The 14737-nt window shown below is 41.9% G+C and overlaps 1 protein-coding gene across 1 annotated transcript in view; it reads left to right on the forward strand.

Moving 5' to 3' along the window:
- Positions 1 to 14737, forward strand: part of LOC118793198 (ADAMTS-like protein 1) — a 102973-nt gene that overhangs the window by 68516 nt on the left and 19720 nt on the right. The window contains exon 3 of the mRNA XM_036551256.1: positions 11830 to 11957. Within this exon, the coding sequence (XP_036407149.1) occupies positions 11830 to 11957 (128 nt within the window). The remainder of the gene's footprint in view (positions 1 to 11829; positions 11958 to 14737) is intronic.

A 14737-nucleotide genomic window follows, 5' to 3' on the forward strand; every position in this document is an offset into this window, starting at 1 on the left:
ACCAAGAGCCCTTATTTATTATTTCTTAAGAATGTTGAATAGAAGCTGTTTTGGAATAACTAAAGTGAGCAGTGTCTGAGCAGAGTAACTACGTCCCTTTGCAAGGGCCGCAGGGGGAATAGATGCATTCAGCGATCTGCTGCGTCAGCATTGAATAGTAGATGGTCTCCAGAGTCATAATCAGTCAGCCTGTCGTTTGTCACTCCCACGTGTGCTTACTCAAACCCCAAATCCACGTATGACATTCTTCTTTTTCTCCTCCACTCTGATAGGGTGTCCTCAGAGGGCATGTTTATGAGGCTGTAAATCTGTCAGCTCCAGATTTTCACAAAACACACCTCAGACACCAGACACTCCTCATTACTCCCTGTCACGGCTGCCAATAAGATTTAAAAGTCTAATTTTGTATTAAAAAACATTTATTTTTTTCCATGTCATGTTTTGAGAACTGACACTCACTTTGATGTCATCACTTGTGCAAAGGCAGCCTTCCTCTGAAGTCATTAGTTTAATTGTTTGCTCTTTAAATCAACATGTTATGTTCAGATTTACTTTGCCAGCTTGTTAGTTTTATCTTATAAAGATACAATGTGCGTAGTAAAATATCAATGAGTTTGTGGTGTTCAGGGTTAATTAAACATTTAATTCAGACCTGGATTTTGTACCTTTTCGCCTGCTGGTTGTAAAGTTTCCTTCCCGGTAAAACATTTTATTTCTGAGAGCAGAGAGTAAATGCATGATGACATAAGTGTAAATCAAGTCTCGTACACATGCTACGTTTATTGGGGGGCTGCCATTCACCCCCCTCTAACACTTTTACTTCTCTCATGGGATCTGAGCTTGGACTGTGGAACAGGGTTTAATGTCAAAGCACAGAACATTGTAACAGAAACGTGGTTTCTTTCTCACCATCTCAGGAACAAGTGAGGCTCATCTCAACAAAACGTGCACATCTGAAGTGCAAGGCTGTAGGGTTTATTTGTGGTAGCACTTCAAGGTAGTGATAGAGAAAAAGGAAGAGATGTGAATCTTGCTTTTGCCAGTTTCTACTTATTGAAAAACACCTGTTACTGAACTTGAGAGTGTCAAGATGTCATCATTCTCTTATCTGTCTTCTTGCCTGTTTAATGTGCTAAGAAAAGACATTTTAAAGTTACACGTTTGAGTGGTTTTAAAAGGTACAGATAGGATGTCTGAATTTGTTTTACTCCCGTAAGGAGATGGTCTGTCCTAGACTGTTGCAATAGGAACATCATTTTTCATTCATAAAAACACTACAAGACATGTAGTTGTGAGATTAATATCCTAAACTGTAATAACGAGTGCTGAGATGATACTTACCCCTGCTGTTGCTTCTCCTTTGGCCTCCAGAAATGAATCTATAGTGTTGTATTGCTTTACATGAATATATGAAATATCATTGTCAATGTAAATGTCTGCATGTCAACTGCATTTGTTTCACATGCTGAAGTGTACAGTACATGACATTTTACTGTTATTGGATGAAACAAGCCCTCCCAGTGAATCTGATGATTTTGATGATGGTACATGGTATATCGTCATATATGATTGTATATCTTGGATATATGATGGTATATATTGTGAGCCATTTGTGTATGTGTGTCTTCAATTCTCATAGTTTCATCATTTATTTCCTGTATGACTAAACACTGATGTCAGGATGAAACTATTCCAAATGTTTTCAGATTCACATTAACTATTCAAAATCATGTCAACAAGGATGGAAAACTAACATGATAATGATAAATGGGAAGATAAAAGAATATTCACTCTACTGAGTATTGAATGTCAGTGTAGGAAGCTATATAAACAACTCAGAAGACAAGGAATGTGTTCAGCCTCAAATACTCCAAGGAAGTAAGTGGGTTCAGTTTACATTTCCCAAAAGGCATGTTTCAGTAATAATCTCCAAAGCTATTATTATTTGTGTCAACCCTCTGAAACCTTTAAAGTTGCTCATATGTGTTATAAAAATAAGAACTACCAGTATTTGTAAAATTTGTGGAATGTTAATTGTAAAGGCAAATCTCAAAAGGCATTTTTTCTGGAAGCGGGCTGTGTCTTCCTGTAGTAAGAAAATAAGAGAATACAGGGCTGGTGTCATAGCGATGGAATGGCAATCTTAGGCACATAATTCTGTCTCGGGGTGCATTCAGTAGGTAGTTTGATACCAAGGAGTTATTATGCTAATAGGAACTAGTCAAACCTAGTTCTAGAACTTTCAGATGGGCTTTGCTCCAGAAGGTATGAAGGATCCAGTTGATATGGCAGTTTTGACAAGCTCCACAACAGTTTATTCAAATTCAAGACATATCTCAAAAAAATTATCTTCTGTATTTTTACCAATCTGAAGGCACTGCAGAGACCCTACTGAAAGAGCACAGTTCAGATTTATATTTCAATTTGCTTTTCAATATGGCTTCTGATCTGGCACACGTTTGTTTTATATGCTAGTCATATTCCCGTGGTTATGATGGTCTTCATTAGTGGTTTTTGAGTGGTAAAAATGCCACCCTCAGGGTAATTTGGAATATGCATTAATGTACAGTTACAGTAAATGTGTGAGGTAAATGAAATGGATTGCCACAATGCAGAAATGTGTTTAAACAGTGGCTGAATCAGTGTGTTTCACTCTTCAGTATACATACAGAATCTTCTCAGTACTCTTAACATAAATGCGTAATTAAGATTTGGCAATGTGGTAAAAGATTTTGATCGATCTGACACACTTTGGGTACCTGGATGTCGCATAAATTTGACCGTTGCCTTTCGTGAATGAGACCAATCTAGTAATTCTGTATCTAGGGGTTTATTCTTCAAGTGAACTCATCTTGTATTGCCTGGCTCCCTCCCCAGTGGTTTGGCTCTCTGTTGCTTCCCCTCCAGTTATCTGCTGCTGGTGGAATGTCTGTTACTGTTCGGGGGAGCCGGTCCGGGACCAGTATCCCGTTTCCCCTTACCGAGTGATGCTTTCGGAGGGGAGACGTGACAGGGTGGTTTTCGCTGCGCTAACCACAACGCTGGTGCAGGTCATCAGTCGGCACGTGAGCCTGCCATATCACTGATCAGGCAGCGCTCTCTCGGGCGCCAGCTCTAGATGACATTGCTGGGAGATCAGCGTATCCATTGCCAGCTCAAGGGTCCCCATATTGCTTTCAGAACCAGGAAAGGAGAATGGCTCCTTTGATCAGGCAAGGACCAGGGAGCTCGCAGCCTGCAGGGCAGTAGATGACAGAGAGGTCAATCAGTCACACATACACACACACACACACACACACACATCCAACACATGCCCTCAGGATGGAAAAATGAGTGAGAGCAGTTGTTTTTCATTGATCAGGAGGGTGATAGCTATGGCCTGGGGATGAGGCCCGTGTGCATATTCTCGTCTTTAGCGCCGGAGCTGTGGGAATGAAAAACAGTGCTGGAATCGCTTGGCAGCCCCGCCATCGCGGTAGACCTCAATACATCATCGTGATTATTTCATGGCACATGTCTCGTCTGTGGAAACGGCTCAATCATTTTCTAATTCGATATAAAAACTTTGCATGTGAGATGTAGGAGATTGTTTATTGCTTGTTCAGCGTTTAAATTTGGGCAGCCCTTTGCTTCCCACATAAACCAGCATGAGTAGGGGCCCTTGAATCGCTGAATTACGCTGATTGTCTTTTTTTGTTTGTTTGTTTGCTGTTTTTGTTTTCTCTTGCAGTTGAAATGAATATGATCAGCTTTGCATGCAGTAGATAATAGGTTACTCTTTTAGTCTGTTCATTGTTGTTTGGGGGTACTCGGTTTCTACCCAACAAAATCATCCAGTTCCAACAAAACCATATTTTTTAATCCATGCTAGAGTTGTGGTTCTTGTCTAGAGACTAATTGGGGGTTATAGTTAAATATACTGGTGCCAGGGAAATTTTAAATCTCCTTGTGTTTTTAAGTGCTGTCTTTGCTGCTTCACATACTGTGCATTCAATAACAAAAATGACAAGGAAAAAATATATAATTTTGCTCACTTATCATTTATGTTGCTTTGCTTTTAATCTTGAATGATGTAAAAGATTGTGTAAATTAGTTCATAAAGATTAGCACTGAAATGCACAGTACCACTTTCATTTTAATTGGGTCCTATGATTAAAATTTGAAGCCACAAGGTCTCGTTATGGTTCTAATTTTATATAGCAATATTTATTTTTAGTCCGATGCCTATCCATAAAAAAGAAAGCTGTCCATTTCGAATGCAGCTGCATGTAGGAGGAGGAAATCTGTTGATAGAATGAGATTAGAGTTTCTTTGTATTTGTTTTGGAATGTGCCATTTTCCTTTCTGCTTTAATTGATAGTAATTATGTGGGTTTTGATTTGAAGTAAGGAGATTTTCTGTTTTTATATGCTGAAAGCTGAATTCCTCTGTAATGTCCCCCTCATCATACAGAAAGACTGGGTGAGGAGGGTGGGGATTGTTGCAGTTGTGTTTACTTTGATATTGTGTGTTGTTTTTTATGGGGAGAGGGGCTTTGAGCTAACTTTGATGTCCTCTTTACTTGTGATAAGCCAGAGACATTTAACTTTATTGTTGAATAACCACATACCGCAATAATGAAAAGAGGTCTTTTGATGTATGTGTTACTCATTAGGGTGAAGCTTGTTTTACCGTATTTCCCAAAAAAAGTAAAAATAGTTTTCCAGCAAAACTGGGAAAACAACTGTTCTTGTTTGCACTGTGCTTGTTTGGCTCTCTGTATGCACGCTGGCCCTTCATCTCACATGTAAATTTACTGTGACAAATGCATTTCTTTGCTTTGTTTTCTTTGTTTGTTTGCATCGTTCTTTTTTTCAGAGGGTTTATCTTTGATTTAAATAAATCATTTTTCATATAAGTAGTGCCATAATTCTTGCTGGATCCAAACCCTTATATCCTCTGTTAGGAGATCGATGGCCAGTGTTCAGTAATACCACATTGGGATACATTATTTCAGAACTTTTCAAGATCCAGCACTTTGAATGTCTAGTGATATGTAGTGTGCTCAATTTGACCACAGCAGGTTTATGTATTATGAAAAAAATACTAGTTCTAGTGATGAACTATTGATTTTTATCTATTATATAAGCTTCAATTAATACTGTGAAAGAAGCCGAGTGTCAGTGACGAAAGGTGACAAATCCACTTGAAGGTTACGAGTCTTAAGTAATCAGAGACCTGAGGACCGTCTCACTCTACAATTATTTTGGGCAACATTAGAGCCAGCCATTACAGTGGGTTTACTGTGTGGTGTTATGGCTAAAGAACAGAGGACAGGGACTATTCTCAGCAGTTTGAGGGATATCAGTCTTTTTAATACAAACTTTTCAACAAGAGGTCTTTTTAATAAATCATATTTTAAGGCTTTAGGAATTGTCCCTCAGAAAGGCACTTGGGAATATTTTTTTTCCTCTTTAAATGTCCATAACCGAGGCCGCCAGATGTTATGAATGGGTTTTATTGAACTTCCCCGAGATTTTTTTTTTTTTCAAAACTATAAATGAAGTAGGAGGGGGTAGCAGCAATTGCTTAGAAACTGTTCCAGGAACCATGCAGATTACTGGTACTTACATGGCCGAACTAAATCATCTGATTCGTAAGGGTCTCACTAATGTGACCTGCAGAGTAAAGACTTAAACAGTCGTGTCCTGGTCATTTACTAACTGAGGTTAATGTTCGTCTCTGCTTGTGCTGGCTCCCTCTCTCTGTTCCTGAAGAGTGGCGCTGCAGTCAGAGCTGAGCAGGCCGTCCGGGAAAGGTGCTATGTTGGCCAGCCCAAGTATCAGCGGGGAGGACGGAGAAAGAGAGAGAGAGGGAGAGAGAAAGAGAGAGAGAGAGAGAGAGAGAGAGAGAGAGAGAGAGAGAGAGGGAGGGAAAGCGTGTGTGTGTGTGTGTGTGTGTGAATCAGCAGCTGGCCGGCTCCTTGTTTGGTTTAGCATGCTTGATTGGGGCCCCCTCTGATTGGCTGGCGAGGTGGACCGGGGGCTCCCGTTCCAAGCCCCGACTCCTCAGGAAAGAGAGAAGGAGCCGGGGCTGCGCGGCAGAGCCGAGAGTGACAGGAGGCAGGCAGCGCAGACCTGCGCATACACCCACGGAGCCCAGCGCACGCACCAGACCTGTCCTCTCCCCGACTGGCATGGACCGACCCACCTCCCCGCCGCTGCTGCTGCTCCTGGCTGTGGCCGTTCTGCTGGTAATCCCTGCTTCTGGTTCCTCTCTGTTTCCCGCAGAAGGAGAAAAAACGGACACGTCTAACTTTACTCCGGGCTGACTGAAAGTTTGGGATTGAGCATGATATATGATCTAGGCTCTCTTTCTGGCCCGGATTTGGTTTTTTTAAGCTCGGTCGGTGTTGCTTTTGTAGTTGCATCATTTCCAGAGAGAGATGTGAATGGAACAGATTAATTTCCTCATGCTGTACAGTATTTGTTCTGATGAAAATGCTCAGTTGTTAGCAGATGTGTTGGAGCCTTGCAAAGCCTCAGCAGCTGTTCATTGCATTAAATATTTAGTTGTTGTTGTTGTTAGCACAATGGTGGCAAATAACATAAGATAAACCTTTTAGGTATATAATTTGTAGAGCTGATCATGTTATTTATGAGAGACCCAACGGATACTGATTCTTCTAAAAATTCATGTGAATTAATGCACTATGTTTTGTGCACAAAGCACTTATTGTTGCATGTGTAATATGGGTATAGCTCATTGAGAGTTCAGACTTTTTTAAAACTGGTATCTCAAATTGTACCTTATGCGGTTTTCACCAAACCCCATCCTAGATGGCCCACTGCAGGCTGTGATATGTAAAGAGGAAAAAGGTGGGATTGCACAGGACAGAACAGCTTAAACAGATGTAATGTGATCATATGACTTGCCAATTAGAAGCCATCACTTGCTGTAAGTGGACAGAGTTGCTCTGTGAAAGTGAACTTTGTCTTTGGACATTGTGCTTTCAGAAGGCCCTCTTTTGAACTCAGTCACAAACTTAAAATCAGATTCATATCCCTTCCCTCTTTTCTGTGGAAGGGCACTGCAGTCTGTTATCCCAAGGCTTTTGTTTTTGATTTGGTTGAAAGACGAGTAGCACAAAATGACCACGTACTAAAACATTAGTGTAATCACGTCCTGTTTTATATAAGCATGATTATCTCATCACAGTATTTCTAATTAAAACAAGCTTAGATGAGTACTAACACATGTGATGGATTTGCACTGTGTTAAAGGTTTGTCTGCGTTTGTACAGTCCTTAATGGAAAGAGTTTTGCTCCCAGATATCAGCCAGCAGTCCAGTGTAAATAAAGCTGCAGATTGATGTAGAGGGTGAGATGAAATGTATTGGACCAACAGAGAGATTGCTGGGTAATGTCCAAGACATTATTATATCTAGTACTGGCTACTGGACCAGTGGATTTTGGTGCTCTTTCCTGTGGTTTGTCAGACATGGCACCATGGAAACATGGTATGTCATTATATCTACTAGCTTCTGTAACTACCCCCCAACCTGGTAATCTTGATTTACAGTAGCCTGAGCCTATATTTTTTGGCCATGTGATAAGCAATTGAGTAATTGAAATCACATCTATTGAATGTGTTTCAAAGGTAATCAAGGAGTTTCACGACAGAGCCGAAATACTGTCTGTGGTTTGTTTATATGAATTTAACACAGAATCAACAGTCACAGAAAGAAAGAAAATTGTGCGCATTTTCAAAATGATTTCACATACGCCCCATTTACTCTGTTTAGACCTTTGCATTTTTCTCTGTAATTTATTATGATTCCAAGTTTACAGTGTCCTTTTGATATTGTGGAACTTAAAATGGTGAATAATGGTACGTTTTGCTATGCAGCCCAAAGAAAATAATCAGACGGTATTACCTTTGTATCTTGTTTCCTCTCAGAAGCCATTAGTCATTCTAAACTAAACGAGGTGCCATGCTTTTGGGTGGAGGCCAAACCTACATGTAGGAGCGTTACTTCAAAGACGCGTTGGACAGCTGTTTGCCGTGTGTTTGTCTCTTTTCAGTGGATATCACCCATTAATGGACACGTATTACCTGTATGTTGTAAGTTGTAAGAGCTGTCATGGAATCATGTGCCCTTTTTTCAGTCTGTGGTCAGTAATGGATGCACAGGTCTCTGGATCTGGTGTGCTCTCTTCTGCTTGCTCTTGGACCGTGGCTGCTGTTGGTCTGACCTGTGTTGTCTTTGAGATAGTATGAAAGAGTCACTTGGAGACAAATTTAATGGGGGAAAGGCTGTGGGAGAGAAAGGTGTAGCTGCTCAGAGGAGTGGGGCAGAGCAGCACCTCCTTCTGAGTCCTGGGGGGCTGTACCCACCAAAGCCTGTGCCCTCTCGAGATAAACCTTCCCATGATTACCCTTCCACAGAGAGCGGAGGCCCTCTTTTTTTAAAACTCTTTTCACGTTCACTTTGAAGTGAGGCTGTTTGATTTTATGACCAATGTGGGCCAACTGAGCCGGTCCCCCCGGAAGACCCCTCAGCCGGTATGTAGAGTGAGTATGTATAACAGATGGGTGCAGCGAGCTTGTAGCAGCTCTCCGACAGTGCGTGTCGTGGCTGATTAATTCACTTTCTACCAAAGTCAGTCCACGGGGGGGGGGGGGGGGGGGGGGGGGGGGGGGGGGGGGCTCCCTTGTGTTTCACTAGACTTCTGTCATTTGTTATTTTTATGAATATACGCGACCACCTGTGCCACGGAAAAAATGTGAACGGGGTTCATTAGCACCACGCATTTCAGAGCAGGTGTTTGTCATCATCACACACCCCCCCAACCCACCCACCCCCAAAGAGAAATGGTTGTCGTTTGTTCTGCAGAGAGCACTGGGCACCGTGGGGTAAAATCTGAATGTAGTCTGAAGGTTTTAAGAGATTAGGCGAGTGTTAAAGACCCTGCAGAGTTCAGATGCGTGCCTCCATTCCCAGAACCTCCAATGAATACTAAAAGGACAGGTGCCGCAACGCACTTGTTCAGCGTTTTAAAAGTCCAAATGCCCTCCTTCCTTAGCTGCCAGCTTATACCAGAGCAGCTATTGTATTTTTTTGGACCGGCATAATGGCTTTACTGCAGTTATTTATATGTCCTAAGTGCTCGCACACAATCAGCCAACCCCCACTGGCTGGCATTCTGCCTCCGTGCCCCAAGACAGCAGCCAAGGAGTAATTACCTCAGGGGGAAAGACATTTTTGATTCTTTATTTATCAGAGATTTTTGCCATTGCTTGGCATCTACTTTCTCCCACCACTGAAAATTGATTATATCCGTTGGCCCTGAGCGGTCACAGAAAACAGTCCCTGTATTTTTGAGAGCTCCAGAGGCTGGATGAAGGCCCTTTTTGAAAAGAGGGGGTGATCCAGCAGGTCAGCCACCCCCAGCGGTTCTTTTCCCACTGCCCATCGCACAGTTCAGACAGCCTCTGAAAAGAAGCACCAGTTATTTTCGGGCTTTCATGAAATTTTTTGGGTAGCTCTAATCAGTGTGTGGTGTACAACAATGGGTTTAATAATGCAAGTACACAGTGAAAGGTTCCTCACCCCAGGCTAGGAATTCTGAAAGCTCAGATCTGTGTGCTGTGGGGCTTACTTTTGTTCTGAACCGAAAAATGTGAGGGATGAAATGAGATCATTTCAGTCAGCAAAGAATATCCAGGTTGTGGAAGATCAGAGATGGGAACTGAGGCCAGAATAAAGAAGAGCTCCATGTACTGAACTTTGCACTTCGTAAATATTTTGCATAATCCTCTAATTTGTTGATTTGACAAGTTCCAGTTCTTTAATTTGACAAACGGCAGTCCATTTCATTCCATAGGTTAGATACGCCTACCTGAAGAGATATATCAATGGAAACAAAGTGGCTGAATTTACAGTATCTGAGAGACTACAATACCACTGGCGGGCCATAGCCTGATTGAGATACATATTGTCCTTGCTAGTGTAGAATTAATCTTCTCTTAATATTGATGTTGGAACTGATGCATCTCTGCTCGCCAAATACTGTGAGGTGCAATTATAATGGAAAAAAAAGGACTGGAACTTGTAAAGAAAAGCATAACATTTCACAATGTAAAAGATTACTCTGACATATGACAGAAATATGCTAGTGAAAGCCTCTTTTTATGTAAATACACAAGAGGTTTCACCATTTCTTATCAGGTCTTTTCATCCCTGGCCTACCTCATTTCATGGTCTTTCAGGATTTATTTTAAAATAGGTGTTTCTACATATCGAGAACAGTAATAAATGCTGCCAGTGGTGGCACTGGAACTCACTTGTCTGTGGCTTACTGCCCTGATATCCCATCATGCTCTTTTACCTTTGAGTGAGTCTTCCTGAAAAGCTCTTGTTGGCCATTTTTTCGCTACGACTGTAATTAGAATGATTTGACATGATTTTAGTGAGATCCTCTACGTGCTCTGAGATGTGCGGCATGAAGGAAATGGGATTATGCCACTAATTGCCTGGGTATGGTTTCAGACAGATGTTTGTAATGGCAGTGCATTTATATATAGGATTTCAAAGCAGAATCACTGCAGAAGGACTCAGATCAACTGAAAATAGATGTAGGTGTTCACTTCAAACCAATGTGGGTCACACCAGATCATCCACCTTAATGAGGTCCAGGTGTCCTGGCCTCTTTGACAGGCTGGTGAGGGCTGGCAGCAACACTGGACCGGGTTCAATTCTGAAGGGGATTGTGGGACATCCAGGCTCCGATCCCTCAGCTGTCTTCACCTCCCTCTCCTGCAGGAGGTAAAGCAATAAGCAGGGTGCAATTAAGAAGAAAACAAGCTCAATAAATAATCGCAGGTGACGACAGGTATTTCTGCAGCGAAAACCGCCATCATTAAAGACTCAATTGGAATGACTCATTTAGTTTAAAAAGTAGACTGTTTAAAAACCCTCAGAGCTTCATCTCACATGATGCATGGCAGCGTCCATCAGAGGATACGGCCGCTCCGTGAACCAGTTACCCTGAGAGAGAGGAGGACGTGCGCTATGCAAGGTTGATCGCGAAATCGAGTTCATGACCGCTGCTAAAATGGAAACTTTTTTTTTTTTCCTGAATCGCGGCACGGCCAATATCTGAAACTGGAGCTTCTGTTGCAATTTGCATTGTGGGTCTGATTAAAATGTGTTAGAGAAAATATATCAAGATACTTAAAATGTCAGGAGCTGGGTTTCGATGAATAGAAGGAATCTGGGAGAGGTGGCACGTATTCAAATGTGAGATTTATTGCAGCTCCTCACACAATCACTGGCAATGTCAGGCCCATGTGTTTGTTTACTTTTCCCCCAATGAGAATCTCAATGTCAGTCCACTGGAAGTGTCTCTTGGAGTCAGTCCAATGAAAGAATGTGTTAGTTGTGTGAGGATCTGGTCTGTTGAGGTGGACAGCGTATGCAGTCTCTATTTAGGCCCATTTACAAAAATGCTTATTCTGTGAAAACGCGAAGTATCCTAAAAATTACCTCAGAACGAAGGATTGCGTATGAGGTGAGCATGTGCACGTGTGCATGTGTGTTTTTTGCGTATGTGTTCCAGCTGCGCGAGGCAATGTTAACCCCTGAAAGTGCGCGACTGGGTATGACCGTGTCTTAGGTCTGTGTGCGGACTGCGTAGTCGCTCAGTCTAGCCACTGTGTGTTTGCGTGTCTCCGTATACACCGGCTCTGTGTTGACTGTATGTCTGAGTGCATGTGGGCTGCGCACTGATCCTCTCTCTCTCTCTCTCTCTCTCTCTCTCTCTCTCTCTCTCTCTCTCTCTGTCACAGAGCTCGCGTACGGCCCGCTCAGAGGAGGACCGGGACACCCTGTGGGACGCCTGGGGCTCGTGGAGCGAGTGCTCTCGCACCTGCGGCGGCGGAGCCTCCTACTCCCTCAGGCGCTGCCTCAGCTCCAAGTAGGATTTGCCGCCTCCCCGTCTCGTTGCCTGTTCTGGCCACACTTCCCTTTCACCAGTGCAAGCCTCCATTCTCACCAGTGCTTACACTGCATTTGCAGGTCCTTTTCATGCATTTCAGGTGTGGCCAAGTCTTACAAACCAGCACCAAGCTGCGGAAACAAATATGAACCTGAATTGCTATCTGTAATTATCTGTAATTGTACAGATATTATCTATCTGTATGAGCCACGTATCCAGTTCAGAATGTACTCTCATATGTCTGTTCTCCAAGAGGATACTATTGCCCAGAGGAAGGTAATAAAGACCTCAAACTATCAGAAATTCAAGCAAGATGATATACATTTAACAAGGGACACCACCTCTTGCTGGGCTTGATCTACGGGTAGAAATAAATGCATTTTAAGCTGTAACACATGTCTGTAACTGCAACATAGTGAGATCCCCCTACATTTTCTTGTGTTGCAGATATTATAAAGAAATAAAATATCAATCAACAATTTCTTGTAAACACTTAAATGAGGCATGGTAATCTTTGTTCATAAAGAATGTATTCAGACTGGTTCCCATTAAGCATGCTTGATGGAAGGGGGTTCTTTCCCCTGTAGTTTATATCCTGCCAAATCGACCCGGACACGTACCTAATAGTGGGAATAAATCTTAAAATGAACACCAGTCCCATGGGCTGCAATAGAACTGCTCAAAACACATTTTATGCGACTGTTAAAGACTCCTAGAAGGTCAACGGAGAAATCCATTGTGTTCCCACTAAATGGGCTCTACCTGCTGTGACATGTATTTCAGAAAGTGCTGTCAGTAATGTGAGGCACATGATTACTGATAACAAATAAAACATGTTCCTTAAGTAATGTCTGCCTCCATTGCATCACATTGCTGCAGTATTGTCCATACTGTATATTAGGCAAAGAGAGTAATATAAACAAATGAAATTGCCAATAATAAATGGATCACTGTAGCATAAAAGCGGTATATGTTTTCTGTAGATCTGTTGTCACATTTATAGCCTGAGAAATATCTGTAAAGTTACTTCATGCATTCCATTGTTTACGATTCCCATAACACATTGTGTGCATTAAAGGCATTTATTTGACTTTGACTAGAAGGTCAAGTCTGTGTCACAGGAAATGCTAAAGAGTCTAAGATTCATGATCCTTTCGCTGCGATGACAAAATAATAAGAGATACATTAGAGGGAAAGCATGGGCAGCTCCTTCAGACCTGCAGTTCATTGGCCACATCACATGTTTAATTTGATGAAAGTAATGTACCTCTGTCAAGGTGAAACCAATGAGTCATGGCTGTTATGGCTACAGAATGCAAGAATCTGTTGTAGATTGCATATGAATAAGCCTGTGGTTGGTTTCCATTCAAGGAAAGGGTCAGACAATGTGGTGCAAAATTATTTGTCTTTCAACCTTTGTATTTCAACTTTCATAGCACATTACTTGAAAAGGTCAGTCATAGCTACTAAAGTGGTAATTATTCATCGATAGACAACTTTTTATGTTATATGATCTCAAATAAGGTAACTATGGCAAGGTAAGAACAACAAGAATTTCTACAGAAACTTAGAAACAGATGTCCACGCGCTAAAATTCCCACAGATTGAAACTCACTCACCTCACTGAAAAGGGCTCACACATTCACTGGTGAAGGCAACAGGTTTGTGCAGACCGACATGATGAAGTTTGTGCAATGTAGCTCCACTTTGTCACTGCCACTCTTAGTTCAAGAAAGTTGAAAATCACCCAGTATAAATAGCAAGGTAGCATACCTATCATTAAAGATTACAGCTAAATAAATTTTTCTTACAGAAAAAAAAATTAACCACCATACCTTTTTTATCAAGGGTAACAGCATGTCATCATGTCATTTTTTAATTCACTGTTGATGCCATCAAGTGAAATTTACTGATGGCACTAAGTTCACAAAGGTGTTACTGCACTCTGTTATAAATTGCTTGCTTGCCTTTTTTACAATGGCAATTGACAGTTGAACACTTTTAATAGCATCACAGCAGATCCCCCTCTCTTTTCATGAACAAGGTCCTCTGGGGACCTACTAGTATATGTTGTGTAAACTACAACATTGTCCTACTGCAGTAAATTTATGTTTGTCATTGCTATGAATGTGTATTTGTGTGTGTGTGTGTGTGTGTGTGTGTGTTTGCTAGACTCTAGACTTAGATATTTGCCTAGTTTTCCTATGCAGTAACATGACCCTGGTCATCAGTTGGTTTTGAAAAAAAAGACACTTTTTTGCATATATTCCCTCTGAATACTGCCCCTTCATTAAAGGCAGTACTATTCCATTGTATGTAAAAAGGGGTTCATTTTGTTAAACTCACAGCAGTCAGTTCTAATTTTCTGTATCTGGCTCTGGATTGCTGGCCACAGTGCATTGTTTCAGTTGTATATACTTCTAAATTGAAATGGCAACAAAATTGTTTGAAAAGTGATTTCAGTGATTTGATCAGGATTTTTCCTGAGATTGTGTGGTCAAGTTTTGAGCAGGAGATCATCTTTAAGGGCGGCGGGGGGGGGGGGGGGGGGGGTTGTGTGAGTTGACGAGGCCTTGGGGGGCTGAAGGGGTTGGGGGTGAGGGAGGTTAGCAGGCCCCCATTGCGTGGGAATGGGGATCAGTAGCTGGAGCTGTGTGGCAGATCAAAGCCCTATTAATGTGCACCACAAGGCCCCATGTGTGGCGGAGTAGAGGTCTGTACATGTGCCTGCAATGACGAATCCCCACCACCACCGGCCA

Source organism: Megalops cyprinoides, chromosome 18, assembly GCF_013368585.1.
Source record: "Megalops cyprinoides isolate fMegCyp1 chromosome 18, fMegCyp1.pri, whole genome shotgun sequence".
In the NCBI taxonomy this organism is placed as follows: Eukaryota; Metazoa; Chordata; class Actinopteri; order Elopiformes; family Megalopidae; genus Megalops; species Megalops cyprinoides.